Source organism: Octopus bimaculoides, chromosome 8 (assembly GCF_046866305.1).
Source record: "Octopus bimaculoides isolate indiv1 chromosome 8, ASM4686630v1, whole genome shotgun sequence".
Taxonomy (NCBI): Eukaryota; Metazoa; Mollusca; class Cephalopoda; order Octopoda; family Octopodidae; genus Octopus; species Octopus bimaculoides.
The window spans coordinates 54,880,909-54,908,772 of record NC_142935.1 but is presented as its reverse complement, the minus strand read 5'-3'; the positions used below and the strand labels follow the sequence as shown (position 1 = coordinate 54,908,772).

The 27,864-nt window shown below is 36.9% G+C and overlaps 1 protein-coding gene across 4 annotated transcripts in view; it reads right to left on the bottom strand.

Annotated features, from left to right (window-relative positions):
* Nucleotides 1-27,864, bottom strand: part of LOC106874433 (mutS protein homolog 5) — a 246,330-nt gene that overhangs the window by 45,872 nt on the left and 172,594 nt on the right. For 3 of the 4 annotated variants that reach the window (XM_052970104.2, XM_089356478.1, XM_052970105.2), the window contains 2 exons: nucleotides 27,243-27,314; nucleotides 10,726-10,847 (listed from right to left, as the gene is read on the bottom strand). In XM_052970104.2, coding sequence (XP_052826064.1) covers nucleotides 10,726-10,847; nucleotides 27,243-27,314 — 194 coding nt within the window. Of the gene's footprint in view, nucleotides 1-10,725; nucleotides 10,848-19,432; nucleotides 19,546-27,242; nucleotides 27,315-27,864 lie in introns of those variants that run through there. The other variant, XM_089356479.1, reaches the window with a different exon arrangement.

The window sequence follows — 27,864 nt, the reverse complement described above, 5'->3', positions numbered from 1 at the left end:
GAAATTTTAAGGGAAGCTTATAGTTAAGTTTATCAACCCCTGAACTTGACAGGAATCTGTTTCATCAACTCTGAATGGATGAAAGACAAAGCTGACTCTTGGTAAGATTTGAACTCAGAATGTAAAGATTTGAAATAAATACTGCAGGGTATTTTGTGCAATGTTCTAAGACGGTGGGTCCTAAACTTTTTCAGGTTGCCACCGACTTGGTACCCAGGCCACATTCCTAGTGCCCCCACCCCAACTAACCACCATAAACATAGACCTCTTTCTGAAACAAATTCAAAACTATTGTATTTCACAAATAAAACTTAACCTAATTAACCTGTTATTTTGTTGTTTTACATCCATCGCCTCCTTTTGGCCACCCCATTATCGCCCCCATTTTTCTTCAGCGCGGACCCCCACCCCAGGAGCAGTACTGCCCACTTTGAGAACCATTGTTCTAAGATATTTGTTGATTCAAAGAATAAATTTTTATTTGCTATTTGTATATTTAAAAAAAAAAAAAACAATTACTTACAAAGTTCAATTTCTGAAGAAGAAAAAAATGTTAACACATAAACATTTTAACATAATTATAATAATAATCCTTTCTACTATAGGCACAACAACTGAAATTTTGGGGAGAGGATAGCTGATTACATCAACCCCAGTACTCAACTGGTACTTATTTTACCAACCCTGAAAGGACAAAAGCAAAGTTGACCTCGGCAGCATTTGAACTCAGAACACGAAGACTGACAAAATACTGATAAGCATTTCACCTGCCGTGCTAACGATTCTGCCAGCTTGCCACCTTACGTAATTACAATAATAATAATGAGTTTATTGTATTCAGTGCTCAGGTGCACTACAACTTGATTCAGAGAACAGGTGGAAAGCAGATATATAAGTCAAGTACAGAAAGACAGAAATGAAGGTTTGAAGTATGTGTACAGGACACAGAATAAAACACAGAAACATAGAAAAATAGACATTAAAAGAGTCAGGAAAGGTGTATAGACTTTTCAGGAATAATGATGGTAAATTTGAGGAAGTAAGGAATTTTTGAAGGATGCAGTGTCCCGACAGCTAACAACTGATGCTGATAGTTTATGCCATGCTTTGACAATTCTGTGTGCAAAAAAAATGCCTCCAAAAAGTCATGGGTGTTGCACTGTTTTTTGATTTTATAAGCAAGTGGGAGATGTATTGAATTTTGAAAAGGTGGCCTAAGTTGTAGCTGGAAAGATGGTGAATAACCATGTGGTTTTCTACCAAGTCAGCTGCTAAATACTAAAAGATTAAAATGGTGATGCCTTGAGAAGCAATATATTCAAGGTATGATAAATGACCAAGGGAGGGTATTTCTTAGGTTGCATATCTTTAGACATCTTCCACCAAATTGATATTCTGGACAAGATGAGGGAAGTAGGTAAATTCTGAGTTATTCCTCTCAAAATGTCAAATGGCAGTGGCACTTGTCTACAGTAAACTTGAGTTATCAGTCAATAATCCATTACTGTAATGTGTCAAGATCAGACTGAAGTTTAGATCGATAGCATAGGATCTGCTCATTCAAATTTAAACACATTTTCAGCTGAAAAAACCCCCAGGCTAATGTGAAATAAAATGCCTTGCTCAAGGACATCACTCAATCCATGAATTAAATCCAAAACTGTATAATCATGAGACCAATACTCCTTCCAATAAACCACAAGCCTTCAGAGAATTTTCACTTCTGCTTGTCTAGCATTTAGTTTATTGACACCAGAAGGCTGCGGCACTCTGTTGGTTACTGCGACAAGTGTTCCAGTTCGTTCGATCAATGAAACAGCCTGCTGGTGAAATCAACATGCAAGTGGCTGAGCATTCCACAGACATGCATACCATTAATGTAAATCTTAGAGAGATTCAGCATGACACACTGAATGTGACAAGGCCAGCCCATTGAACTACAGGTACAATTCATTTTTTCCAGCTAAGTGGACTGGAGGACTGTGAAATAAAGGGTCTTGCTCTAGGAAACACTGCACTACTGAGAATTAAACTCACAACCTTATGATTGTAAGCTGTGTACACTAACCACTAAGCTATGTGCCTTCACCAGAAGGTCAAAAGGTAAAGTAAATTTGGTTGTCATTGGAGTGGGAATGAACCCAGAATGTAAGGATATGTAACCTAAATGCTACAAAATATATATATTTTGTTTTGCCTACTGCTCCACTGATTTTGCTTGTTGTTCAAAGAAAAAAAAAAAAAATGCTAGTTGAGATAAGTTTAACTGGACGGATATTTTCAAGACAAATTTCTCAAATATATTTTAATATCTACACACTAAAATCTGTGAATATGTGTTTAATTTTTTGTAGTAAAACCCAATTTGTCATCAAGTTGTAGTTGTGCAACAAATATTTCAACAGGACATAAAATAATTGAATAGATTTGTGTGTTGTTAAGCAATTAAAATAGATCTTCTTCAGTACAACTACTTCATGGTCTCAGACTAAGTCACTTGTTAGACAAGTACAACAACTCTGAAGAACATTTAGTATACTATTAGTATTAATATATTCTTTGTTGCGAAAATAAACTAGGCGGAAGTAGATATAATAATTTATGAGGCGTAAATTTTAATCATTTGGGTGAACAAAAAAGTGAACTGACATTGAATTATTTCATGTCACATATAAAGTAATGTATAAAGAGGTGAGTGGAAATGTTATTAGGACATTGGATAAATGTCTTGCAGACATGGTTCATGAAGTTTTCATTCTGAGTTCAAATACAGCTGAGTTCAACTTTGCCCTTCATTGATTCCATTAAGAAATATACCAGTCAAGTACTGGGATCAATTCATTTTTCTCTCTCTCTCTCTCTTCATTTTCTTAGAATTGGCTATATTGCATTATGGGATGGTAAGGGGCAATCAGTCAATGTGTCTCTTTCCTCCAAGAATAAGAGAAAGCACAGACATGGCTTCTCGATCACATGGTTTGGGGTTCAATCCTGCTGTGTGGCACCTTGGGCAAGTGTTTTCTACCATAACTCAAGGCCAACCAGAGCCTTGTGAGTGGATTTGGTAGACGGAATCTGAAAGAAGTCATTTGTTTGTGTATATATGCATACATATCTATGAGTGTGCATGTCTTTGTATGTGCTTGTACCCAACCACTACTTAACAACTGGTGTTGGTTTGTTTACATCCCCATAACTTATTGGTTCAGTAAAAGAGACCAATATAATAAGTACCAGACTTTAAAAAAAAAAAAAGGACTGCGGTTGATTTGTTCAAATAAACCATTCAAGTTGGAGCCCCAACATGGCCACAATCCAGTGATTGAAACCAGCAAAAGAGAAAAGAGAAAAGGGTAGAGCAAGGGATGAACAATCTCCTTCTCATTTAGCAGGCTACAAAAGGAATAGTACAGCTGTTGATCACAATTGACTATGTATCCGCATGAGTATTTGCAGGCTTGGGCAACATGTCTTTGAGCAAGACCAGTAGTGAGTCCCTTATATGTAAGTTCTTTGTCCTCCATGCCACCAATATTTTATCCAAAGGAAAGGCTACTGACTCAGGCTGACACAACTTGACACCAATGTTGTAGCAGGCAATGTAAAGAGCTGGAACATAACTTGCAAAGGTAAGGTAAAAGACAGGTGTAGTTACCTTCTCAACTCATACTGACTCATAAGGGCTGGTTTCTCAGTTTCCATGGCGTATTTATTTCCCCAGTTGGACAGGACACCAGTCCGTCACAGGATTATTCATTTTTGCCAGTTGAGTGGACTGGAGCAACGTGAAATGAAGTGTTTTGCTCAAGAACACAATGCATTACCTGGTCCAGGAATCGAAACCACAATCTTACAATCGTGAGTCTAACACCTCTAACCACTAAGCCATGCACCTCCACTACATAACTTACAAAGCAACTCTTCAGACCCTATAGTTTTTCTAGTAACCCACTGTCTTGCATTGGTGCAATGACAGTGCAAATTAGAGGACATGGTGAATGTGGATGAACTGATGTCATGCATGGCTTTGCAACTAAGTGGCTTCAGGTTCAGTCCCACATATGGCAAGTGTCTTCTACAGTAACACAGGGTCAACCAATGCCTTGAAACTGAACCAGGTAGATGGAAACTGTGTGGAAGCTTGTCATATTACACACACACACACACACACACATATATATATATATATATATATATATATATATATATATATATATATGTATGTATGTATGTATGTATGTATGTATGTATGTATGTATGTATGTATGTATGTATATATATATATATATATATATATATATATATATATATATATATATATCCATTACAGCTACATATTGTGATGAACCATATCTACCAACATTATTATGGATCTCCGAGACACCAGAAATAGTTGTTGATTTTATTCCACTCCTTTAATTTTCTCTATTGTAATTCGACCAATTAATATAAAAAAAAAAAACAAGAAATCAAGGGGATATAAGATAACAATATTGATATGGAAGAGAAAATTTATTTTATTCATATCAAAAAATTTGTTAATTTAATTTTTTATCCTCCACCAAAGTTCATACACCATATAGTAATATATCTTTTCCGTACCAACTATCTCTGGTTCCACTGCACAGAAGCTTGTTTTTATTTTAACTAAAACCTCCTATGATAATTTTATGTCAGTACTTTTTGTTAAGCTCCAGACACAAGTTAAATATTGAATTTCATTTATTTATATATATATATTTTTTTTTTACTAAATCACCTAATACTTGATTATTCTCAAAATTAATTAAAACACATGGGAAGTATATTTTTATGAGGAAAATGAACACAAAAGGGTTAATAAAACATCTATGCATGAATGCTCACTCCTCACACTTCACTGCTTTAACATCAGATAACTGTCCCCCAATATCTACTGTATCCACACCAGCCTGGAAAACTTCTGTTGTTTTTCAACTCGAATCAACACCCATATGCAAAGCTCTTTCCAGCCAAGAGCATTATCATTTTAACATCCCTTTTTCCATGCTTGCATGAGTTGGATGGATTTTGTTGAGGTGGATTTTCTATTTTGAGATACCCTCACCTGTTTTCAAGTAGGGTGATATTTTCCCATGACCAGACATGTTTACGTGGAAGGTCGGAAATGAAGGCCACAATTTGCATGACAGTAACATAGGATGTCAAAGCAAAGAGACATAAACACACACACATACTTATGTACATATATATATATATATAGTTACAATGTATTTCCTATATTGTAATGAAGCACATGTAACATGGAATTAAAAATATATTAAGTTTTCCAGCCTTTGTTTTATTTAATACATGCATGTGTTTGCGTGTGTGTATGTTTGTGTGTATGTGTGTATGTGTGTGTGCACACACACACATGCAAACACATACACATGCAAACACACACACATACATGCAATATGTGTGTATGCGTACACACATATTCTTTCTACTTTAAGTGGTTGCTAGATCTGCTGGAAATAGCAGCCAAATCCACCTCAACTTACATCCTACAGTCTTGAAAACATATGGACACATTGGATAATGTAGTCCCAGATGTACTATACAATGCAAAAAAACAAAAACAAAAAAACTGAGTAAATGGTCATAGCAGTAACTCCAGTGATCATAAGTCTGCTTAGCCAGGGCTGACTTAGGGGTAAACAACAATAAAATTTAGAAGCAAGACAACAACTAATAAACTGTTATGTGGTTGGTTGACCTGCTAGAAATAACAGCTGAATTGATTAAGACTACTGTCTTAAAAGAGGAAAGATACATTAGATGATGTGGACCTAGATACACTGTCATAAAATAATAGCGATAGTAAGTGAAGTGCTGCAGGCTAAGAGGGTAGTAATAAAAACAAACACAAAGGGTTCTATGAATATTTAAACCAGAAGAAATATCCAAGGAAACCTTTTACAAGGAAATGTAGACATAAGACAAATGTTATTGTGTGTTCCTAGTTTCAGATATTCAGTGTGTGTGGGTGTGTGTGTGTGTGTGTGGGTGTGCTTGTCTTTATGTTCTGAATGTGCTTTTGTATGTTGCATGTGTGTATATGTGTGTGTCTGTGCTTGTCTATAAGCTCTGTGCTTGTGTATATGTTGCATGAATATGTGTGTGTGTGTGTGTATGTGTGGGTCTGTGCTTGTTTATGAGCTGTGTGTTTGATTGTGTATATTGTTGCATGTGTGTGTTTGAGAAAGAGAGAGAGAGAAGGAGGAGGGGAGAAAAAGAGAGGGGAGGGAGGGAAAAAGAGAGAGTGTTTGGGTAGGCTGCATGCAAGTGTGTGTGTGTGTGTGTGTGTGTGTGTGTGTGAATGCTTGTATAAATATATGTCCATGAGTAGATTTCTGCCTGTTTGTATACACACACACATGTATATATATATATATATATATATATATATATATATATATATATATATATATATATATATATAGATATATATATATACATATATGCACACACACACACACACACATATCTCTTTTACTTGTTTCAGTCATTTGACTGTGGCCATGTTGGAGCACCACCTTTAGTCGAGCACATCAACCCCAGGACTTATTCTTTGGAAGCCTAGTACTTAATCTATCGGATCTCTTTTGCCAAACCGCTGAGTTATAGGGACGTAAACACACCAGCATCGGTTGTCAAGCGATGTTGGGGGAGACAAACACAGTCACACACAAACATATACACACACATACATATATATATAAACATATATACGATGGGCTTCGTTTTAGTTTCCGTCTACCAAATCCACTCACAAGGCTTTGGTCAGCCCGAGGCCATAGTAGAAGACACTTGCCCAAGGTGCCACGCAGTGGGACTGAACCTGGAACCATGTGGTTGGTAAGCAAGCTACTTACCACACAGCCACTCCTACGCCTATATAGATATATATATATATATAGTGTGTGTGTGTGTGTGTGTGTGTTGTATGTGTTGTGTGTTTTGCATGTGTGTGTGTATGTTCTGCATATCTGCTGTGTGCGTTGTGTGTGTGTGTGTGTGTGTGTGTGTGTGTGTGTGTGTGTGTATGTGTGTGTGTGTGTTACAAAATAAAATTAATTATGACAAAAAATTTTACAAACTAATTTCTTCTTCCATTAAGCAGAATTTTAAGGAAATTGCATCATATATATAAAACTGGAGAAAACCTGCTTGCAACAAATTAAAAAATTTTGTGTGCACATGTGTGAGTGTGGATGTGTGTGCTGTGTTACCAATGTGCATTTGCACATGTGTAATGTATGGTGGCTTTGCATATGTTGTGTGTGTGTGTGTGTGTGTATGTGTTGTGCATGTTATTTATGCATATATTGTATTGTGTATTTGTGTTGTGTTTAACAGTATTTGTATGTTTACAAGTATAATATATTGTGACTTTGCACATGTTGTGCATGTGTGTGCTTGTATTTGTTGTTCATGCTTACTTTATATTTGTGTGTGTGTGTGTGTGTGTGTGTGTGTGTGTGTGTGAATACAAGTGTATTGCATTGATGGTTAGTAAATATGAGTGTGTGCATGTATGTTGTGTCCTTTCCAGTGCTTCTATTCTACGTGTATGTCTAACATGTGTATATTGTGTATGTGTGCATATTTATGTGTACTTTAGTGTGTGTATGTGCATATTGAGTGTGTCTGTGTGTGTACGTGCATATCTGTGTGTACTTCTAGGTCACTGTGGCTTTCTGTGCAAGCATGGGTGGGACAGCTCAAAGTTAGAAACATTGAATATTTCTATGTGATTTTGAAGCAAGCAACTCTTCAATTGTCTACTTTTCTGAGAACTCCAGCCATTCAACTGTAAACAAGAATTGTTTATGGAGAGAACACAACACCTACGTGTTAATAAAAAACTTACAAAAAAGGAGGAAAAATCTCACTAAATATATCACACACATATGCACACTTATGTATGCACAAACACATACATACACACATACAGACAGACAGCTGCACACACACACTGTTATTGATTTCAGGTGCAGGTGTGGTTGTGTGCTTCAGAACTTTGGTTCCTTGCCACATGTTTTTTGGGTTTTTTCCTGTGGCATGCACCTTTGAGAAGTGTCTTCTACTATAGCCCTGGGCCAACCAAAGCCTTGTGAGTGTATTTGGTAGAGAGAAATTATGTGTGTGTGTGTGTGTGTTATTGTTAATGAATGTAGCAACATTCTTAGATTACAAATGTAAACATGCACACACACGTGTGTGTGAGTGTGTGCACGTTTCATTTATACAATAAGAAAGTCACAAGCAACTCGTGATGTTGTTGCTGTTGTCACTTCTGTTAAGAAACTGCCCAGTCGTTTCATGTTCTCAAAGACATATGAAATAAGTTAAATCTTGCTTCCAAAAACAGGTAAGGCTTAGTGAAGGTTAGTGACAGGAAGAGTATCCGGCCACAAAACAATGCCTCGGTAATATAGTTGTCTAACCAAATACTAGCATGAAAAACAACAAACAAAACAAAACAAAAAATAAATAAATTCTTTCATTTGTTTCAGTTATTGAACTATAACCATATTGGTTTCAAATTTTGTCACAAGGCCAGCAAGTTTGGGGGAGGAGGTAAGTCGATTACATTGACCTCAATCTTCAACTGGTACTTATTTCATTGATCCAGAAAAGATTGAAAGGAAAATCAACCCTGAAAGGATTGAAAGGCAAAGTCGACCTTGACGGAATTTGAACTCAGAATGCTGAGACAGACAAGATGCAGCTCAGCATATTGCCCAGTGTGTTAATGATCCTGCCAGTTTGCTCCCTTATTAAACTTTAACCATATTAGTGTACAATTCTACTAGTGTATAGTCAATAATATTGACCCCAGTTGTTGTTGGCACTCCGTCGCTTACGACGTCGAGGGTTTCAGTTGATCCGATCAACGGAGAACAGCCTGCTCGTGAAATTAACATGCAAGTGGCTGAGCACTCCACAGACACGTGTACCCTTAACGTAGTTCTCAGGGATATTCAGTGTGACACAGTGTGACAAGGCTGGCCCTTTGAATTACAGGCACAACAGAAACAGGAAGTAAGAGAAAGTTGTGGTGAGAGAGTACAGCAGGGTTCGCCACCATCCCCTGCCGGAACCTCGTGGAGCTTTTTAGGTGTTTTCGCTCAATAAACACTCACAACGTCCGGTCTGGGAATCGAAACCGTGATCCTATGACCGCGAGTCCGCTGCCTTAACTACTGGGCCATTGCACCTCCACATGCATGTTTTTATCTCCCACCCAGAGCTGTTACTCTACCTGCAGCAGAGATCCACTTCTACAGGTTATATTACAAGACAGTATTTTGGGGCATAATAAGTTACAGTGGCACTACTTGTCTATAAGCTCACAGTAGTCAGCAAATTGTCAGGATCACAGTCTATCCAAGACTATCAAGTGTCCTGTAATCTTTTGAGACACAACTGAATAATCTGTCTGGTCAATTGTGTTGTTGCCGTCACCATCTTACTCCCACTAGAGGAATCGCTGCCATGTGCTTCATTTATCGACCATTAAAAGATAGGCGAAGTGAAGCTGGACAGCATCTGATATCAGAGTGTAAATGAATTCACTTGACTAATACAAGTTGTTTTTATTTATCTGTTACTCACTACCAACTCTGCCAAACGTTTGTCATAAAGAACAAGTTTCCACCATCCAAGTTTCTTGAGTCACCCATCTAAGTACTGGCCAGTTTTAATGTTGCTTAGCTTCAGTAATTGGGCGAGAACTGGTATTTTTCAGCATTATCATTTTAACCTCCACTTTTCCATACTTGGATGAGTTGGTTGGAATTTATTGAAGTGGATTTTCCTTGACTGGACGTTGTTCTCGTTACCAACCCTCATAACCAGACATGTTTATACAGAAGATAGAAAATGAAGGAAACTGCTTGTATGATGGTGACACTAGCTTCCAACTACCATGCAATGTCAGGGAAAAGAGACAGTAACACACACAACACAACAGACTTCTTTTAGTTTCCATCTACTAAATTCACTTTCAAGGGTTTGGTCGACAAGGAGCTATAGTAGAAGACACTTGTCCAGTGGTACCACACAATAAGACTGAAATTGAAACAGGGCACAGGAGTGGCTGTGTGGTAAGAAGCTTGCTTCCCAACCACATGGTTCCAGGTTAAGTCCTACTGCATGGCACCTTGGGTAAGTGTCTTCTACTATAGCCTCAGGCCGACCAAAGCCTTGTGAGTGAATTTGGTAGACAGAAACTGAAAAGAAACCCGTTGTATATATATGTGTGTGTGTGTGTGTGTGTCTGTGTTTTCCCCCCCCCCCCCCCCGCCCCACTATCGCTTGACAACTGATGTCGGTGTCTTAATGTCCCCATAACTTAGCGGTTCGGCAAAAGAAACTGATAGAATAAGTACTAGGCTTACGAAGAATTAAGTCCTGGGTTGATTTTTCCGACTGAAAAAAAGGGTGCTGTTCCAACATGGTTGCAGACAAATGACTGAAACAAATAAAAAAATAAAACAACAGAAAGAAATGGTTGAAAAGCAAACTAATGACACAATCACACCTGCACCTAGTGTGATGATACGGCCATAATATAAACAGCAACAACAACAACACAAACTTTCAAGTGAACAATAAACCAAAATAAGGTAAATTAGGTTAAGTGAATAAAAAGCAAACTGAATCAACAGATACGAAATAATTTTCCTTTCTTACCATACACACATTGTCAAATGGAATGAGGGAAGATAAATATAAAGCTCTTTCATTGTCTAAGAAATGTTTTGGTATAGTTGCTAGATCTAGAGACATTAGTCTCTGTTTACAAATTTCCAAAGCTGAAAAAATTGGAAAAATTCATATCATCATCATCATCATCATCGTTTAATGTCTGCCTTCCATGGTAGCATGGGTGGGACTATATATATATATATATATATATATATTCACACACACACAGATGTGTATATATATATATATATATATATATATATATACACACACACACACACATAATTATAATTATAAACTGCGGTTTAAACAATAAATTACCTGCCTCTGGATACCTTCTAACGAAGACGGTACCCACACAAGTAATTTCCAGGAGCGCCTTCGGATTTAAATATCCCCTGGTTGCTTATATACTTCAGACTACCCCTGAAATATTGAAACAATCCTATCATTTACCTATATATATATATATATATATATATATATATACACTTACACACACATCTTTAGGAATGGTGAATATCTTGAAACAAATAAAGCTACAAATAACAGCATGTAAATATTGGATTAAAAAGCTTTTGGTTAGAAAAAGTTGAAAGCTGCCTGTGTGACTTGAACCCACATCTGTAGACATGACAAGGCATCTACTTTTGGATCAAATTCTTATGATGTCAACAACATATATAAGATCATCACCATCATCATCATCATCATGCATCTTACCCTTTACATATTTGTATTTAAGTGGATAGGTCTTCACCAGATCTCACCACTCGTCATCTCCTTCAACTAGTCACCTGAGATTACCTTTCACCACCTATTTCCGTGTGTCCCCCAGTCTTTGTTATCTGCAGGATCCTCCCACTTGGATCCCTAGGCACTTCTTTACTCTGCCAACACCCTCAATATACATCGCATATTCCTATATTCTTTTACTTGTTTCAGTCATTTGACTGTAGCCATGCTGGAGCACCGCCTTTAGTCAAACAAATCGATCCCAGGACTTATTCTTTGTAAACCTAGTACTTCTATCAGTCTCTTTTACTAAACCGCTAAGTTACGGGTACGTGAACAGACCAACAACGGTTGTCAAGTGATAATGAGGGGAGGGACAAACACACACACACATATATATGTATAATCTTCTCTCTTCCACACAACATTTGATTTTCTTAAAACCAGTTTGTCCATCAGCTCATATGTGTTCTATTGTTCATGCACACTAACTACTATATTCACCTCATTTTCTTTCCTACTTTCACACATTCTCTACATTCAATGCTCATGTTTCGTTACCATGCAGCACTAAATTTTGTACACATGCATCATAAAATCTGTTATTCCCCCAGAGAAAGAATCCCTTTGATGTTCTAAGCTTTCTTCACTCTGTTCTTACTCTGAAGTATAGTGCTTTCAGAACACACTCTATCATTGCTAATTAGGCCACCTAAGGTAACAGGTATTCAACTACTTCCAGAGAGCCCTCCAAACATTAGCAAGAATTCACATGGGCATATTGTTGTCGCTGCCACTGCGGCTGTCATCAGCATCAGCATCATCATCATCATCACCATCATTATCATTTCTTTGTCTGCTTCCCGTGCTGATATGGGTTGGATGGTCTGACAAGATCTGGCAGGTTGGAGGACCATGTCAAACTTCAATATTTCTGATCCAGCATGGTTTTAATGGCTGGGTACCCTTCCTAAAGCCAACTACTTTACAGTGCATACTGAGTTTTTTTTTGGGGGGGGGGGCACTATCACTAGTAAGATTGTCTTACAATTTTCTGTATGTTGCATCGTGTAAATGTGTGCATACCTGCTTGTCTATAAGCTGTGTGTTTGTTTGTGTATATGCTGCACGTGTGTGTGAGGAAGACAGATAGATAGATAGATAGATAGATAGATAGAGAGAGAGAGAAAGAGAGAGAGAGAGAGAGAGAGAGAAAGAGAGAAAGGGAGAGTGTGCTTGGGTATTTTGCATGTGAATGTGTGTGCAGCATGCTATGTGTGTTGTGTGTATTACAAATGGATGCCCTTCCTAATGCCAACCACTTTATAGTGCATACTGGGTACTTTTTGTGAGATTGTCTGACAATTTTCAAGATTAAAGAGCAGAAACAGTCCCCATGAACTTAAAGGAGAATAGGACAGCGAGTGCGATGACTGTTACACACACACTCACACACACACATGAATACACACACATATACACAACACTAGAGTCTTCTATCAGTTTCTAACAACCAAATTCACTCTCATGGCTTTGGTTAGCCTGGGGTTATAGTGGAAGACACTTGCCCAAAGTGCCAGACAGTGGCACTGAACTTAAAACCACATGGTTGGGAAGCAAACCTCTCAACTACATAGCCATGCTAGCACTATATGTATGTATGTATGTATGTATGTATGTATGTACATACTTATGTACATACACACACATATATGCACCTGTATGTATACATATACACACATATATAAGCACATGCACACACACATGTCTGAATGTGTGTGTGGGTGTATTACACATGCACATACATCTTATCTCTATTTCTGTTTTGCATTATTTCGTATTCCATAAAAACCCTTTTATTCTAGGGTAATTTAACTGGTATTTCTCCCACACCGTTCCCTTTCCCAAGACATGTTTTCTCTCTCACAGCCAGTTCTATAGCCAGCAGCATTCACTCCAACAGCAAACAATAGGCTAGACTGACTGGGAGTTAACTATATCAAATCAAATGGTCCATTGCCCAGGAAAATCAGTAATCGATATATTGAAGTATGCCTGTGAGGAGACGGCGAAGAGAGGACAGATTAAAAAGCATAAAAAGCAGACAAAGAAACACTGTGAACCTTTAACATTAGAAACTATCCCAGCAGCAGTTTTAGAAAGATGTTTTATGTAGATCATAATTCACAAGTGCTCAGCTCAGTCAAGCCAAGTCAAAAGCTCTGTCATTCCAACGACTAGTTCCCACTGTCTGTATTTTAGAAATAAAGTATGTTTAAACAATAGGTACAATGTATTCTTTCTCTCAGTCACTGAATACATTTATTTTTTTGAAGTCGTGATATATTTCAAACTCCTGTATATTAATTGATTTGAAAGCATACAGAGAATAATTGAAATGCAGCATAATACATACATATATATATATATATATATATATATATATATATATATATATATATATATACACATATGCATATGCACATACATGCATACATATGCATAAGTGTATATATGTATATTTATAAGTATATGTGTGTGTGTGTGTGTGTATTGACTGAACTCAAGCATGTACCCACATGCACGTGGGTTTGTTTTGTATGCTTGTTTGTGTACACACACACGCGTATGTGCGCGAGTGCATGTGTGCGAGTGTAAGTGCATGTAATTAGTAGCAGCCATAGTAGTAGTAGTAGTAGTAGTTGTTGAAATGGGAAGGAGAGGGATCTCCCTCCAAAAGAAAGACAAATACATGAATGAACGCACAGTAAGATAGCAGGAGTTAGATGCTGCTGAATGCCTCAAACAGTTTAGCCTGTTTAAAATGTACTGGGCTCATGCAAGTCTGTATTCTGCTCCCTTTTCCAAATATTATCAGATCTGAACTGGTGCATGGAGTGCCATATGTCAGCCGGTATATTGAATGCATGTTGTTCTTAGGGCAGACAATAATACACACATAATGCAGTGTAACCCCTGTACAACCACAGCATACCCTTAAAAAACTCCCCCACCGACGAATAAAAGAAGCTGATACAATATTGATCCTGAGCAAACTAAAGAGTTGAGTTATTGTTCTAAAGTATGAGAAGCAATTCTGATTTACTGGACCGATAAATGTTGGGGAAAGAATGTAGAAGTCTGCCAGAGAGTGTATAGCTTGAGGATATGTCAACAGTGTACATACAACTGCTGCAGTCATGTCAGGACTGTTGGTTGGTGGGACAGCACTGGAAATTTCCCAGGAGTAGTAGCAGTAGACAGTAACATCAATAGAACAATGAAATGCTGAAGTGGACATGACTTAAAACTAGGGGTGGCTGGGCGGGCGGGGAGATGGAGAGAGACAGAGAGAGAGAGAGAGAGAAAGGAGAAGAGGGTGTGGCTGGTTATGAGGCATGTTGCATGCATGTTGCTTCTGAAAAGCATGTTGCATTTTGTTTTGAAATAAATTTATGTGAAAATATTTCCTTCTTGAATTTAAATGTTGTCATCAAAAGATTATATTTTCTGCAAAAAGAATATAATATAATATATATATATATATATATATATATACATATATATATATATATATATATATATATATATATATATATACACACACACACACACACACACACATGCACTCGCATACACACACACACATATATATATATGGTTCATTAAATGATGTAGATGATATATATTTCTCTCTCTCTCTCTTTATATATATGTACATGTATATATGTACATATATACATATATAATTTTATGGGATGATAAGATATTTCCATAAATACAAAGCTGAAACTATTTTCCTATAGAAGATGCCACATTATTCCCAGACAGTGTTTTCTGATAAACATTTGTCCCAGAATTAGGAGTGTGAACAAAAACACATAAATATAGTTAGAATTTTTCATTCGTTCATCCAGATCTATGGAGATCATCTGAAAAGATGTAAGGCTTCAGTGAAATTTCCTTTAAAATGAAATAAAAACAAAAACAAACTGCATTAACAAAACAAAGAAACTAATTAAATTAAAATGACTTTTAATGTCATATTGTTATTGTTTTTGTTGTTGCCATTTGGCCCTGTTTCAGTTTTGATTGAATGAAGCTGTGATGCTGTTTAACCTCAGCTCAGTCACGAGCTGGAGCGAGCGGGGCAGGCCCATATATCAAAGGCATTCCAATCTCGAAAATACTGGCCCCTTTTTTTGTTTGTTTATTTGTTTGTTTCTCTCTGTCTTTTGGGGATTCCAGGCTTCCACATCAGCTTGCAGACCAGGGCTTGTTGCTGTTGGTGATAATGTTGTTCATCATATTTATGTTGGTTATTAAGTGGTTGTTGTTGTTGTTGTTAGGCAGTAGAATGGCAAGAATGGTAAAGCACCAGACTCAATGCCTTTACAGTATTAAATTTTAGGCAGCAAGCTGGCAGAAGCATTAGAACACCAGACAAAATGCTTAGCAGCATTTTTCCCCAGCTCTTTATGTTCTATGTTCAAATATTGCCAAGGTTGACCCTGCCTTTCATCTCTTCAAGGCTGATAAAATAAATACCAGTTGAGCACTGGCGGTGAGGTAACTGACTTACTTAAAATTCTTGGCTTTGTGTCAAAATTGGAAACCTTTATGTTGTTGTAGCTATCATCCTTAGTGGAATTATTATTGAAGGTGTCACTAAATGCATTGTCACTGGTTGTTGTGGTTCTTGTTGCTGTTTACTCCCAGGTAGATCTCAGTCAAGCAGACCTGTGCTCAGAGAATTTCACATGTAGTGTATCAAAGACTACAGTGTGTTGTTTTTTGTTAAGTGTGTAGTGTGAATCAAGGGAGCTCTGCTGCTATTTCTAGCAGATTGAGCATCCACATAAACTCTCATATATTGTTTAATTTTATTGGAGGAATCTTTGATTGCAAAAGAGATGAAAATGATATTTCTTACTTCAAGATAATCGTATTTCTTACTAGATTATAGATAATACATGCATTATACCATCGATTAATTATCACATTATACATGAGATAAACTGCCATCTTTTATCTTTTACTTGTTTCAGTCATTAGACTGTGGCCATGCTGGGGCGGTCACTGTCTTGAAGAATCTTTAATCTAATAAACTGACCCTAGTATTTATTTTCTTATTTTTAAACCTAGTACTTATTCTATCAGTCTCTTTTGCCAAACCTCTAAATTATGGGGGTGTAAACACACCAACACCGGTTGTCAAGCAGTGGTGGGGAACAAACATAGACACAAAGGCACACACACACACATAAACACTGGTCTTCTTTCAGTTTCCATCTACCAAATCCACTCACAAGGTTTTGTTTAGCCTGGGGCTATAGTAGAAGACGCTTGTCCAAGATGCCATGCAGTAGGACTGAACCTGGAACCATATGGTTAGGAAGGAAGCTTCTTACAATACAGTAACACCTGTGCCTATGTGAAAAAGTTCTTTTTTTTTTTTTTTAAACCTTTTTTTTTTTCAGAGAAATAAGGAAGACTCTATTTTGCATAATAATCATCAGAATTATCATAACCTGAAGACTTTAATTCTGAGAGCAATGATTGTTGTTTAACCCTAGATCAACCTTAATCAAGCCTGCAATCCAGCCATGACCATTACATCTATTTTCTATGTGCAAACAACCTATGACTACATTATCCAATGTTTTTTCTTTTTTTTTTTTTTGAGATAGTAAGATGTAATATAAGGGTGATTTGGTTGTTATTTCTAGCAATTGGAGCGACCATGTAGAGGCTCTTTTGTTGGCTTCTCAGTCTGGAGAGCAAAAGAAGGGCAGGGGAGAGAGAAGGAGGTAGAGCTTGAAAGGCAGAGAGATAATATGAGAGAGAAAGTGAAAGAGAGAGAGAGAGAGAGAGAGAGAGAGAAAGAGATCAAAAGCAAGAGAAAAGAAAAGAAATATAGAAAGAAAGAAGAGAAAAACAAAGCAAGAAGGAAAGAAAGAAGAAACATAAATAAAGGAAGTATACGTTTGATAATGTAGTTGTAGACACTGCAAGAAAGGTCGGATGGATGCAACGACTAGAATGCATCTGATCATAGGTCTATCCTGAGGCAAAACAACAAAAGTATCAGACAGAAAGTAAAAGAGTAAAAAAAAAAAGGAAAAAAAAACAATGTAAAAAAGAATAAAATAATAAAAAAGAAAGAAAGAAAGAAAGAAAGAAAAAAAAGAAAGAAATAAAGAAAGAAAGAAAAAAAGAAAGAAAGAAAGAAAGAAATATGAATCCTAAGAAACTGCATATTTTCCACCTTGGAAGAGAAACTGTTATAATAGTTAAATGACTAATCATGAGGGGTGGCCATCATATAGGATCATTTGCTACTAAGTGAGGCTATGTTAACGGTATTAAATGCTGAAAAACGTTAGATTGCCAACAGGGTTAAGTAGCATGTTGCCAGGCTATTAGTTAGCTGGGTGACTAACAAACAGTGAATCCACTAAAACTACTAGATCAAACACAAGTCAATTATATCACTATGTTAATATGATCCACCACAGGCAAATTTCATAATATAAGTTGCCAAAATGTAGAGAAACACCTGAATGGGGTGTTCATTAGCCAGTGCCAGAGTAGAGGAATTGATATTTGGGTAACATTATTGGTTATGTAATCCTTGGAATTCAACCAATTTAATAATCTTCAGATTTCTACAAATACAAATATTAGTAATTTGTAGAAGTAAAATGACAGATTAGAAACAGTCGCTTTATCATTATTATATTAATTAGAAGTGTTTAAAGCATGGCATTTAATTAATTCTGTATTTTACTTAGAAGTGGGATGTTGTTAGCACCAGATCTTATGGGGGAGCACCTATGGTAAATTAGTGCCCTATCCACAAGGAGAATCATCTACCAGTCTCTCAGGTAATAATACTAAGCCTGAAGTTAAATCTCAATTCTCTGAAGCAGTAAAGCTAACAGAGGTAGTAAATTTAAAATGTGCTCTTTTTGAAGTCCCTATCAAGAATTGTACCTGCAATTATTGTTTTGCAAGTTATCTCAGAAATAGGGCTAGCATTAGTAACAGATGAGAGGAATCCTTCAATCAGATCCTGAACTATTCAAAATTGTGATTATAATTAGTCAATTGATCAGCGCTTGGAGAAAAACACATGCCCTAACTTCTTGTCATTTTGTCTTCTACTTACCCATTCAGACGTGCACCTCAAGTATCCTCTACCAGTATGTTCTTTCAATTAAGAATATTCTAAATCTATGTGGAGGCGCAATGGCCCAGTGGTTAGGGCAGCGGACTCGCGGTCATAGGATCGTGGTTTCGATTCCCAGACCGGGTTGTGAGTGTTTATTGAGCGAAAAAAACCTAAAGTTCCACAAGGCTCTGGCTGGGGGTGGTGGCAAACCCTGCTGTACTCTTTCACCACAACTTTCTCTCACTCTTACTTCCTGTTTCTGTTGTGCCTGTAATTCAAAGGGTCAGCCTTGTCACACTGTGTCACGCTGAATATCCCCGAGAACTACGTTAAGGGTACACGTGTCTGTGGAGTGCTCAGCCACTTGCACGTTAATGTCACGAGCAGGCTGTTCCATTGATCGGATCAACTGGAACACTCGACACCGTAAGCGACGGAGTGCTAACAACAACAACAACAACATTGTAAATCTATATTGCATATACATATGTAAGTGTGGCTTCATTTGAAGTGCCAGCTTCTGCTACACAAACACATGTTTTTTTGTGAACCCTAGCTAATGAGAGGGTACCATAAGAGCCTGTTCTGAGATAGCTGTCCCTAAATTTCGATATCAATCAATGCTCATATTTTCCAATGTTATTTTTCCTGCTATCCTCGTAAGATTTTTTTTCAGGTCAACAACTGCTCTTCTGCGTAGCAAGCTTACAGATAACATGGCCAGTCCAGTGACCTTGGTTCTTTTGCAGCAGGGTGTGTAGTATTGATAGAAGTTTCACTTACTGGAGTGCTTCTGTGTCTGGAACCTTGTGCTGTCATTTAATGCGGAACAATCTTGAGATTACATGCGGTGTGAAAGTGATTTAGCCATCTGGCATGTTCACTGTAGACAGTCAATGTCTTGCAGGCATAAATAAGCACTGTGAGTGCAACAGCTTGGTGAAAATACTAATACTCCTATGTTCCCAAATATTAGCTTTCCTAGAATTGACCTAATTATTACGACAAACACATCTGAGAGAAGCCAAAGGTAAGTCAATTTCTCTACTGCCTCAACACAGCTGACTTAGACTGATTTTTTTCCTCTTTTTTTGGCGTGGTAAGTAGCTTGCTTACCAACCATATGGTTCGGGGTTCAGTCCTACTGCGTGGCACCATGGGCAAGCATCTTCTACTATAGCCTCGGTCCGACCAAAGCCTTGTGAGTGGATTTGGCAGACGGAAATTGAAAGAAGCCTGTCATGTGTGTGTGTGTGTGTGTGTGTGTGTTTGTGTGTGTGTGTGTGTCTGTGTTTGTCCCCCCACCATTGCTTGATACTGATGCTGGTGTGTTTACGTCCCCGTAACTTAGCGGTTCAGCAAAAAGAGATCGATAGACTAAGTACTAGGCTTACAAAGAATAAGTCCTGGGGTCGATTTCTTCAACTAAAGGCGGTGCTCCAGCATGTCCGCAATCAAATGACTGAAACAAATAAAAGAATAAAAGAACATACTTATGACATGGTGAGCACATTTTAAACCTCAGCACATTTTAAATCTCAGTTTAAAAGAGCACATTTTAAACCTCAGTCTTTTTGGTGCCGATAGTCAAATCAAAGTTATCCCAGGCCATGGAGATTTGTCTTCACTTTGTTGCATATCATTTACAGTGCTAACGCTCACTGTTAACAAAGAGAAAGTCACAAATAGAGTTGATTTGAATTTTAGTGACTCCTACAACCCTTAAGCATCTAAATCAGTCATTCCCAACCTTTTTTTTGATCATGTACCACTTCGAAGTTTCGTACAGCCACCACGTACCACCTGGTTCCAGAAAAACTCAATTCGATCATATATCAATTTAATCACAAGTCGAAAACACAAATGAACTAACAACAAAGAACACAACTCAATCTAATGCGAGGGCTGAATCTGTTTCTTCTCCACCAGCTGATCAATGCAGGGTATAACCTTGCTCACAGCACATATTAAAATCACATATTACACTGAAAGTGCTCACGTACCACCTGGAAAGCCCTCATGTACCACAGGTTGGGAACCACTGATTTAAAATGATGATATCTGGCCCAAATATTCCACCTGTTTTATGTTCAAACCGATCAGATACGGTCTCTCGTGTCTACCCTACAATGCTGTTCTAAAAATAAACAATCACATCATTGAAATCTCAAAGCTATGGAACAACAACATGATTAAGTCAAAACAATGTGAATAAATAAGCATTACGTTTGACAGAGTAATCTGAATGCCAAAGGGCAAAATTTGTGACATCTCTCAACTTTTCTGTAACTTGGGTGGTTATCCCTGATATGATCATGCTGAAGACTGTTGGGGCTACAGCACACTTCTAACTAATGTTATTGCTGACAGGAAGGTTTGCTGATGCTTCATGACCATCAAGGAGACGGACCATCATACTGTTGTGAAACTATCTGATGATGTCGAGACCTTTGTGATTTACAATGTTGAATGCCTTTGTTAGATTAAGAGATGTGATGTTTAGATCCTGGTGTTGCTCATGGTATTTCTCATGCAGTTGTCACACAGAAAATATAATATCTACACTGTTCCATCCCACTTTTAAACTACATGAGTTCTCTGGGAGCAAACTGTTCTCAAACTATTTGATAAGACAGTTCAGTAAGACTTTTGCAAGGATCTTTCCAGTATGGACAGTATGAAGATACTATGATGGTTATCACAGGAGTGTCTGTGTCCCTTGCACTTGTATACAGAGACAATCAAGCCATTTGAGAATTTACATTACTTCTAGGACTAGAACAGTTCTGTGAACTTCTGTTGCAGAATGAATCTTCCAGACTTGTACATTTTTGCTGCTGACTGGCCTTCGTGCGGGTGACACGTAAAAGCACTCACTACACTCTCTGAGTGGTTGGCATTAGGAAGGGCATCCAGCTGTAGAAACTCTGCCAAATCAGATTGGAGCCTGGTGTTGCCATCCGGTTTCACCAGTCCTCAGTCAAATCGTCCAACCCATGCTAGCATGGAAAGCGGACGTTAAACGATGATGATGATGATGATGATGATGATGATGATGATGATGATGATGATGATGATGATGATAGCCTCTGGTCCAAAAACTCTACCACAGGATAATTGCTAAGTGGCTTTTGCCACATATGTATCAGTGGGATGCCTGTCTAGTTTGGAGTTGGTTTTGACTTGTGGTAGCTGGGAGATTGCAACTTCATACATTGTTGATGGTTAGTTGAGGACTGAATCAAAGTATTCTGCCCAAGATAGCTGATTATCACTGTCCTTCTTCTACGCTCTCACTTTTATCACACTGCTTCTTCCATCATACTTGTACTATTTCTTCTTCCACCCTCTCGTTTATCATTCTCTTTCATTAATCCACTACAACCATGTTGGCCTTGAATAAATGAAATAGTATAAAATAGTGAGAACCATTTAGTCATGGAGAGGACAAGAGAATCTCTCTCTAACACCGGTGCCATAAAATGCACCCAAAACATTCAGTAAAGTTAGTGAATGACTGGAGATAACATAAGGTTGGGAGCACTTATTGGTCATTTTAGTACTGGTACCATGGTAAAATGCACCAGGTGTACTCTGTCAAGTGGTCGGTGCATTCAGCATTCAGATTATTAGATTATCCTGTTAAATGTAATGCTTATTATTCACATTGTTTTGAACTGACCTGACTCTCCATCAGTTACAATGACAAATGTTTCAGTTGATATGATCAACCGAACAGTCTGCTAGTGAAAGTATCATGCAAGCAGCCGAGTACTCCACAGACACCCATATTCTTAACATAGTTTTCAGGGAGATTCAGCATGACACAGAATGTGACAAGGCTGGACTTTTGAATTACAGGTACCACCCATTTTTGCTGGCTAAGTGGACTGGAGTAATGTGAAATAATAAAGTGCCTTGCTCAAGCACACAACACATTGTCAGGAATCGAACTCACAACCTTACAATTGTAAGCCAAACACCTTAACCACTAAGCCACCTGCCTCCACTTTGTTTGAACTAATCATATATTATCTTAAAGCTTCAGAATTTTGGTGATGTGATAGTTTATGTTCAGAATGACACTGTAGGGTAGGTGTGAGGGGCCAGATCTGGCCAGTTTGAAACATAAAACAGGTAGAATACTTTGGCTGGATATGGCCAGTATTGAAAGTGGATATAAATAACAGTGGTGGTGATGATGATGGTAGTGGTGATGATGATGGTGGTGGTGGTGGTGGTGGTGATGAGGGTGGTGGTGATGATGATTATGATGACGATGATGATGATGATGATGAAGATGATGATGGTGATGATGATGATGGTGATGGTGATGATGATACATATATGAATTAATAAAATTCATAAGTGAATGGATTGAAATCAAGTTTTAAATGAAAACTATAAATATTTTAATTAAAACAAGGTAAATAAAACAGGAAATTCATATCAAAACATGTAGTAAATAACACATCAGAAGGTGTGTAGCAAAACAGACAATGGTGAATTTCAAAAGGAAACTTGATAACAAGACATATGGAGGAATATTTTTCCAGTTTCCATACAAACCACATAGCAGAAACAGATAAAGTATACAGAATCATATTTCTCAGAAAGGTCTTCCTTCACAGTAAGAAAAATCCTTCCTAGCCACACAAACACACACAAATATATATACATACATACATACATACATACATATATATATACATATATATATATATATATATATATATATATATGTGTGTGTGTGTGTGTGTGTGTGTGTGTGTGTGTGTGTGTGTGTGTGTGTGTGTGTGTGTATATATATGTATGTATATATCAGCATATTTATTTATTATAAAACAAAAACCAAAATTGGAAAATAAAAATAAAAGTAAAATAAATATATATAAATAATTATATAAATACATAAACTAGCAGAAAAGAAGAAAAAAAAAACAAAAAGAAAATTAGAATTGCATTTGTGAAAGTGATGTGTTACAAAAATCTAATTGTGAAGCCTACTTACAAACAACGTTTCATACAAAGCTGTCAGTTTAATTTCCAGTAAAATATAAATAAAAGACAAAAGAAACAAAGAAAAAGACAAGAAAGAAGATAAAAATAAGATGAAGATGCAATGAACCATATTTCCTGCCAAGCACTATTAGTGACAGGAGAACAAGGGAATAACTGATTTTGCTAGTCAACCTGTCATTTGCACAATATAGTTTCGTGTCTCTATTAATTCAAAGTTCTACAATAAACAAACATGAACTATAGAATTTCTCAGCTAAAAACTCTTTGAAAGTACAATTTAGCTATGCCAAGAATGCATTAGGGTTGATATATTTGAATATGGGAAAGACGCACCATCAGGAAAAACATCTTCTGCTGTAATGAAATATTCTACTGGAAACCCTTAAGAGATCCTTTTTTTTTTTTATTTTATAATTCTCTTTTTTTTTGCGCTATCCATTTTTATATTTTTACCATTCTTTTGAGTGTCATTATCTCCAATGAATCAGAAACTGTAAACCGCTTAACAAATTTTATCTCTAAAAAGATGCTTTATAGAAAGGATTTTTCCTTTCTTTACTGGGTTTTTTTTTTTTTTGTTAGTTTAGTTGCTGATTTTTTTTTTCTGCTTTTGTGTTTTCAATACTGAGAGAGAGAGAGAGAGAGAAAGAGAGGGGGGGGGGGGTAAAAAAATGTAAAAAAAAAAAAAAAAAAATATTAAACAATAATGTGATTCTCATTAAAATAACAAAGAGTATTTTTAACAAATAGTATGAAAATATATCCTAATGATTCCATGTCCTAACAAATAATAGGAAAAATATACACTAATGACTCTCTTATTTTTCCACAGTGGAATCAAAGTAAGCTAATGATAATGATATTCTCAAGCATTTGGTAAAGGCAAACCTTTAAGTAAAATTTGTTCAAAACATTAAAGACATCCAATTAATGAGTTTTAAAGATAAGCTTCTAAATAAATATGTAAATAAAATAGAAAAAAAATTAAAGATATAATAAATAAATAAAATATATTAAAAATAATGTCTAAGGTTTGAAATGAAGTCCTTTTTATTACATTTCAGCTAAGTTAAAATTGGATTTGTAAAGGTGGTGCTGTTATTAAAATTACCAATTTAATTAAAGTCGTTAAAGCAAAATAGTTTATCTGATATCAGTTAATTGGTAAACTTCCTACTAATTAGCATAAGTAAATAACATCAGGAACAACTTTCTGTTCGCTGCACTTTCGTTGATATACCTATCATTTTAGTCAGTAAAGACAAGAGAGGGAGAAGAGAAAGAAAGAGGGAGTGATAAAGAGAGAGAAAAATAGCAAGAAACAGAGAAAGAGAGGAAGAGAGAGTAAAAAGAAAAAGAGAGGGAGAGAGAGAAAGAGTGAGAATATTAGGGAGAAAGAGAAAGTCATCACCAGACCATTTTTTTTTTTCATTTGCAACTGATAATTACCCTGGTGATATGAGTCAGCATAGGAGCCTTTATGTGATGGCCAGAGCAGCAAGAAATAGCAGCCTAATCTCACTCATACTACATCCAAGTATCTTTAAAAACAAAAAAAAAAAACGCTGGGTAATGTAAACTTACATACACTACATCAGACAAAAAAAAAAACAGGATAACCATGGTTGAATGCTTTTGAGAATAATAATAATATCCTGTATTACAATTATTATTCTGTGGTTTTTCAATCTTTTCTGTACTGCTAGTCATCACCTACTCCCCCTACCTTCCTTTCATTCATATCAATCATCAATCACCCCCTCTCTCTCTTTGGCTACCATTTACCACATCTATCTCTCAACCCTACCCAATCTCTGCAGTCATCACCTACTCTCCTCTAGCTTCCCCTCCATCTCATATTTATCATCGACCACTCCTCAAACTTCTCATTGTTCAGTATATTCACTCCCTCTACATCACCTCAACCCCATTTCTATACATCCCTTGCTTTTATCCCCATACACTCTTGTGACCTCTACTTATCCACACTCTCAGTTCTTCTGTTCTCATTCACTTCTAGCCCCTCTCTTGTACCTAGAGGGCCTACTCTGATACCCCACCATCACTATTTTTATCTCTCTCTAACTCCACCCCAATTACTCTTGTAGAAGCAACATGCGATGTAACTCTTCTACAAGAAACCTGCCCCAAGCCCTTCTTAAATTCTTTAAATTTTCACTTAGTATAAAGCCACCTCCTCTCTATAGAAGCACCACTCAGATGAAGGGGGCCTTAGACTTGTAAGTTATATGGTGACCTCACTAGTGCTGGTGCCATGAACAAAAAAACAGTCCGGTAGACTTTTCAAGGTGGTCAGCCATAGGAAGGGCATCCAGCAATAGAAATCATACCAAGGGCGGTATTGGAACATAACAAGGTGCATACCTGGGACCTGTTGGATCCTGGCAAACCATCTAACATGGAAGTTGAACATTAAAAGAACTTAATAATGATAATGCTATATCACTGAACATATATACATGCCACCATTGTCACTGCCACCACTGTCTCCACCACCATAGTCACTGTCATCATCATTTTCAGTCCACTTTCTGGCATGGATAAAATGGATTGTTAGAGTCTAAGACAGTTCTTAATCGGAGCTACAACCCTGCAAGATGAGTCAGGGGACAATACCTCACTTATATGTTTTTATCTTTTGAGCATGGTAACATGGTTTCCAAATCTGGTTGCCTTTCTAAACACTGACCACTTTAGAGATGTACTGAGTACATTTTATCATGGCACCCTGTTTGTCATGTCCTTCACTAGACAAGACAAAAGTTGACCTTTTGATCAGACACTTCGTTATTGTGAAAATTAATCTTAAATGCAAAGCTGTGTGTTTAAGAAGCTCGCTTTACAATTACATGGTTTCAGGTTCAATCCCACTGCATGATACCTCGAACAAGTGTATCATACTATAGCCCTGGGCTGGCCAACGCTTTGTGAGTGAATTTGGTAGACAGAAACTGAAGAAGCCCATTGTGTATATATATATATGGTAAAAGTGTCAAGCTCAGAATCATGAGGTAGTGAGTTCAATTCTCAGACTGGGTTGTGTGTTGTGTTCTTGAGCAAGACACTTTATTTCATGTTGCTCCAGTTCACTCAGCTGTAGAAATGAGTTGTGACATCCCTGGTGTCAAGCTGCATTGGCCTTTGCTTTTCCCTTGGATAACATCAGTGGTGTGGAGAGTGGAGGCTGGTATGCATGGGTGATTGCTGGTCTGCCATAAACAACCTTGCCTGAAGGAGAACTTTCTAGGTACAATCCCATGGTCATTGATGGCCAAAGAGGGTCTTTACCCATATACATGTGTGTGTGTGTTTTATCACCTTCCCCATGGTCTGGCAATTGGTGTTGGTTTATTTACATCCCTATAACTAAGCAGTTCAGCGAAAGGGACTGACAGAATAAATACCAGATTTATAAAAATAAGTACAGGTGTTGATTTGTTTGACTTAATCCTTTAAGGTGCCCACCCCAGACCAATGACTGAAACAGGTAGAAGATAAAAGAATTAAAAAGGAAATAAGAAGATAAAGCATAAAGTGAAGAGCTACTTACAGAAGTCAATACTGGGTAGGAATTTGATATAATCTAGATCTTTCTCAGGAACAGCTTCAAGTGGTTTGTGTGCTGTGGTTAAATAAATATAATATATTTGTTATTAGCGATGGAAATTCAGAATATTAGTTCAGAACAGCATTTTATATACCTTACTTAATGTAGATATACTATAGAAAGCCACAAAACTGCACTATTTGTCTTGAGAAAGCATCTCATATAAACATATAGTGCTAAAGAAGCACAGAGGTTTATCATCTAAAACAGGTAAATGACTGAAGTGTGCTTTAATTAGTATAATAGAAGAACAATAAATTATAGCCCTGTTTTTAATAAGTTAATTTGATGAGGAAGGGTAGAGCACTTGACCCTTTTTAATTAACTAATTATTCTGACTAGGGAAGAATAATGCTTTCAGTCTTATTAATGAATTAATTTGATGAAAAAAAAAAAAAAAAAAAAACGAAAATTCCAGTGCTGCTGGTTAATCTGAAGAAGCAGGACAATGTTTATGATGCTTTTTTAATAAATTAATCTGACAAAGAAAGGAAAAGGAGATTGCCTTTAGCTATTTTTAATTAGTTAAACTGATAAGCAAAGCAACGTGTATAACTATTCTTAA